The following is a 5629-nucleotide window of genomic DNA, read 5'->3' as shown; positions in this document are numbered from 1 at the left end:
TACTATTATTATTATTAAAGGAGCTCTAAATCCTTGCCATTTTGCCTGCCTTTACATCGTTTTGGTCTTTCTGAGAAATAATGAGCTGTGATCATTTGTTTGTGAACAAAATCAACGTGGAGCTTCAGTAAGTTTTGCCTGGTAGAAGACAGCCTGGCAATCCTTCGGCTATTACGAGTGGCTTTAGAAGAGCGTATTTGAGACTAGTGGTATAGATAAAGTAGTCACATGTTTTCTTGGATGGCTGATGAACTTAGTTCCTTCCAGGTTCTCAACATTCAGTCCCATTTAAAGGAGAAAGGTGGGAAGAACCCAACCCAGACTTACACCACATCAGGATATATCATCTTCGTTTCTTCTCGGTACTGTCAGTTGCTCGTAGGTCGGCAGCGTGTTATTAGGGAGGAAAAGATCCGAATTGACGTTGTTGCCTCTCTGAGATGATCTGTTGTTCCCTTGATCCCCCTGCTGACGGGAAACCAGATGATGCAGCATATCTGTAATGAGGTTCAGTTTCTGGTCCATTTGTGTAACCTATGAAGGCAAAGGGAAGGTTTGTTTAGTAGCAGCACGTGAAAAAATTGCAGCAAACCATGTGATGCAAATGCAATATTAAAATTACAGTTTCCTTAATTAGGATCACAACCACCTCTACGAAGACACCACAGAGTCACAGTCCATCAAACAAAGCATTAGAAATTTAATGCAATAGGTCAAAGTCGGATGAGGACAGGCCTGTTAATACTCACCTCTGGTATGTGCTTTGACACTCATTTTATACCTGGATGAACACATGACAAATGGGCTTTTAAAGAGATGTGCTGGGATAGAGAACTAAGTCCCAGAACTGAGTTTCTGTGGTTTTTTTGTTATTATTATGTCCATATTTTTTTAAAAACATGATAAACTTCTAACATGCTTATATGCCTTAATAACATCAATATGCTCTAGTAAATATCTGCTCTACTTGCAGTGATCTAATCAACTCTAAGCTAGGACTGACTGATGCTCTTTGTTACATTTGGGCTCAATTACCAGCTCAGGCCACAATATGCCCCACAGATAATTTTGCCGATGCAGGTGTATAGCAGCTGGGGTGTGTGGCAAGGGCTGGGAGTGGGGCATGGTTCAGTTTTACGCTCTCACCCCCCCAATGACACAGTGTTCACTAGGATTGCTGTTTGAATGACATGATTCACAGCAAGCCAGAAACTCTTCTAAGAGCGGTGAAAGCTAATTTATTGACTGGGGGGCTGCAGGGGAAGGTTCAGCCTAAATCCATAATGCTCATTTTCTTCTGCCTTTAGACAGAAGCCCCTTAAATTATTTATTTCCTCTTCTTTGCTTTTTCTGCTCTTTCCTCTAATCTTCAAGAGAAATATAATTAAAAAACGAGGATACTTAATAGAGACTAGGTTATGGATTTGTCTAAAATTTAGACTCTATTTGGTGTAAACTTGTGGTACTCAGAGGAAAATCAAGAACGAAATGTTTCTAGGAGCACCACAGATCAGCCTCTGGTTTCTTGCATTTTCCCATCAAGAAGTAATCTGTACCACCCTTTTTATCTGGCATGGGAAGCCTCCTCTCCGTGCTGCCTCCAATGTACTGAGCCTGACGTCCTGAGGGGAAGATGGACACTTCCAGCTTCAAAGTCATGCCCACTCTCTGCCGCTTGGCATGGCAAGCATTGAAATTGGGCAGTAAGAGTCTTTCTTATGGCCTCCTACTCCCTTCTACAGGCCTAAAGAGAAAGCCATGATTTTGCCATTGTAGTCTCTGACCCATTGATCCCCAGGGATCCTAAAACACTAAGTAAATTCTAGGCAAAAAGATGTAATAGGTTTTAAAAAGGTAAAAAAAAGTAAGCAGAAAAAAACCTGATAGGAATAAATTGCTGCCTAAAATATCTGCTAGAAAGTAGTGAAAGGCACATAAAACCGCCAGAGAGAGCATGAGTGGGAGCAATTTATATGTGCCTGGCTATCATCCAAGTATCACACAGGATAGTAAAAGACAGTAAGGCTGAGCAGAACATCAACAAACCTGGAGGATTTCAGCAGAGACTAAAATGTTTTTCCACCGTAGAGAAAATGCTGTTTTTTTCAAACATTTTGTACAACTGGTAGGGAAGCAGATACAGTGATTTAAAAATATGAGGTGCCAGAGATTTATACTTTGCAGCTGGGTTTGAAAACATTAGGCAAAGCACCCTAGATGGTACATGAAACACTAGTAATACTGGATGGAACTGGCTGTTGAAAGATGAGATTCTTCAAATGAGGAAGCTGAAGAACACATAAGTTCAAGATTTCTAGAAGAAAATACAGATGGAAAATCGAGCAGATCATCAGGTTGTCATTTCATCGCTGTTTGTTCACTCCCTTAAAGAAAGGCATGCTTTGCCCAAATGGTGCCCATCACAGATGGCAAACTCATAATGCTCCAAGCGTGACAGTACAAATCAGTGCTAGTGAAGCCTGAAGAATACCTCATTCCTCCATCCCCCACTGCCCAGGTATCACTTGCTTTCTGAGACAGCTGCGCTGGAAGGACTGCAGTGGAAGACTGCAGACAAACAGCTATCTTCAGAGTCCGAAGGACAACTTTTCCTCTAACAAGAAATGTCTTTTTGTTAATTATTCTAAACTAACTATGGGATTTTTGTAGGTATATTTCTTAACTTGTGATTCCAGGCAGGGATTACCAGAGGAAACACAGACTGAAGATATATCTGGAAAATGTGCATTTATGAAACTCTTGCAGTGATGAGCTATTGAACATGACAGTAGATTGGACTGAGATCTGGATAGTCCTTCAAGAGCTGTGCATCTTGGTGATGAAGTACTGCGGAGAAGTGAGATGTGAATATTTTTGCTGGGAAATAAATTCCCAGAGATAATGGTCTAATTTTTTCTAGGGAACAAGGTTTGGCTGCTGCAGCTGTGGAGTGCAGGAGGCCCACAGAAGCAGCGGCAGAAGCTAATTACTATTAGGCTGAGCCATATGAGGTAAAAAGTAAAGAACTTTGTCTTCCACGTTCCTGCTTATCGGGGTAGGGCTCTAAAGCCACAAAGCTTTTGTGGAGGGAGGTCCAGATAGCTGGTTGTGTTTAATTGTTGTTTAATCAGTTTTGCTTTCCAATATAGCAAGCCATTTCCCAGGGAGTTCTGTGCCCGTGAAGGGCTTGCTCCAAGACACACTGAAATCAGTGGTAGTTTTTGGCAATCACAGACTTCCAGTGACTTCAGCAGGCTCTGGATCAATCTTGGACTGAATTGTCAATCCCAAATAGTAACATATTCTTTGGATATTAAAAGAGAAGGAGCAATCTGGATTTCTGTTCATTGCTCTGCTCATGCTTCTTGGGGCTGGATCAGAAAAGATGACATTTGCAAATGAGATAGCAATACGACAATGGGCCCCCATCCTCGGTTCTGCCAAAGGGGTGTCTCCTTAAAGTATGAGACATTTTAAAGAGCCACCAGAAAGCAACTTCTACTGTTATCGCAGGCCTCTGATGTACAAGAATAAGAGGCTTGCTGATGAACAGCCTTGCTTGTTAGCGTGCCCAATCAGCCCATCGTCATCCAAACACACATCCTGAAATACATCGTTCACTTGTTTGCTGCAGAGATAATTATACCCACTAGAAAATTGTCATTGTGTGCAATACTCTTTTTATTAAACTAGCTTTATGCACTTAGCATGGAGAAGTGTATCATCGCCCCTGAGTCATACTTTCAAACACATTTACTTAATTAGAAATTAGCTATGATGCCAGAATGAATAAAAGTAAAGCAAACAGAAAAACTGCTGATGTTGCTATAATCTTAACTGCTTTGGACAACTCTGATCCCTCTACTTAAAACAGCAAACAGTGTTAATTATGCAGAAAAATAACTCAGACTGATTTGTTTCTTTTATGAAAAACTAAGTAAGCTCTTTCTAGTTGATTTATGTTTCATTAGAAGCATGATGTTTGGATGATCAAATTCTTTATATGCAAATAATTCCCTTTGTATTTTATAGTTGTTGGGGAGAGGAAGCAGTGTTTGAAACTCTTCAGAAATTACACAACACAGTTACTCCTAAGTTTTACTGAAATATTGTATGAAAATGAGATTTTTCCATCCTCCGAGATAAGTTTTTTTTAAAAAAAGATCCAAGGATCATAGATTGAGCACAGATGGAGAGAAGCAGATCTAAACAAGTTTTGAACCTAGCTCTTAGAAATGAATAAAAAATCCCATCCATGCAGTGCACTGAGAAAAAAAAAAACAAACCAAATAGTTCTTCACAAAGACTGAAATATTAGAGCACAAATCTTAAATGGCACATCATGAAGAAATACAGCTATGTTACAGAACAGATTTTTGCTCTCCCTAAAAAGTCACAGAGGCACATGACTACTGTGACACTCCACACAATAGATTAGTGGTGATGACATAGTTCCTATGAAACACAAGGTCCTCTTAGGTCATGTTTTCAGGAGCAGCAGTCCTCTATAACTGGATATAAAGTGACATGCCAACTTTTATAAAGGTATCAAAGGCATGCCAGGAGGTGCTAGTGAACAAGACAGAGACTGTTCTTCTGATGAGAGGAGAGAACAAAATAACGAGCAATTTATCTATTAAAATTCTCCAGATCTTCTCATTATATTCTTTTAAAATGCCCTATAATTTTAAGCATTCATAACAAATTAATGGTATGGTTCAGAACATAAAATGTAACAATGAAGTTCTTTCCTTGCTTTTTAAAAAAAAAACAACCAAAGAAGCCTGAGTGGCTCCAGGGACATCTGGAGGAGAGTGTCTTTCATGCACCCCTGTAATGGAGAACTAAAGAGCAGCACTCTGGAGACCTACTCCCAAAACTAATTATAGGGATTTACCGGGAAGAGGCAAGGACAGGTGGAATTACGGAGCTGAGGGGAATGGTATTTTCAGCCATGGGTATTCAGGAGAGTGGGGAAGCCGAAGGACAAAATTAGGAGTTTGGCATAATTTAGGCTACAAAGATCACAAATTACTAATAAGTTATGCCAAGCGCTGCTCCATGATCTGGAGGGATCAAGGTTGATTAATGCTGTCGATTAAAGCTGTCTTACCTGCCCTTCATTTTCATTCTCAGAGATTTCAAAAGTAAATATTATTAAGGGTAAAAATCATAGTCCCTTTGGACAGAATGGTGGTTTATAACTACCTATGTTCTTAACATGCTTGACTGATTAAGCAAATAATTTGTGCTTAATCAAGAGATTTTTTTATCAGCACAGTGCTTACTCAGTGGGTTCAGGGGGACTGTGCTTGTTCTTAATATGGAAAGCCAAGCGTGAAGCTGCTAAAGGAGAATAGGAAAACCAGAATGCAAGCTACACTTGGCTGAACAAAAATGTGATAAAGGAAAATTTCAGCTACTTTTCCAACATTAGACTCCCAAGTCTGCTATCCTGACTTATCTTGAGTAGCATTCATTCCTGAGGGTGCAGCTTTTTAGCTCAAAAGAAACCAACTCTTTAAGGCACTTTTTCAAAATAGCTGAAGATGACTGGGGAGATCTTAATGTATTTATCACTCCTGGTGGCCTCTTAATAAGGAGGACCCTAATGCTCTGTACTGTGGCA

The 5629-nt window shown here is 39.9% G+C and overlaps 1 protein-coding gene across 1 annotated transcript in view; it reads right to left on the bottom strand.

Moving 5' to 3' along the window:
* Nucleotides 1-333: 333 nt before the first annotated feature.
* KCNQ1 (potassium voltage-gated channel, KQT-like subfamily, member 1) overlaps nucleotides 334-5629 on the bottom strand; it is a 374642-nt gene continuing 369346 nt past the window's right edge. The window contains exon 17 of the mRNA XM_009328598.1: nucleotides 334-534. Within this exon, the coding sequence (XP_009326873.1) occupies nucleotides 334-534 (201 nt within the window). The remainder of the gene's footprint in view (nucleotides 535-5629) is intronic.

This window comes from Pygoscelis adeliae, unplaced genomic scaffold (genome assembly GCF_000699105.1).
Source record: "Pygoscelis adeliae isolate BGI_AS28 unplaced genomic scaffold, ASM69910v1 Scaffold166, whole genome shotgun sequence".
NCBI classification, from domain to species: Eukaryota; Metazoa; Chordata; class Aves; order Sphenisciformes; family Spheniscidae; genus Pygoscelis; species Pygoscelis adeliae.
This window is presented reverse-complemented; position numbering and strand designations above follow the sequence as displayed.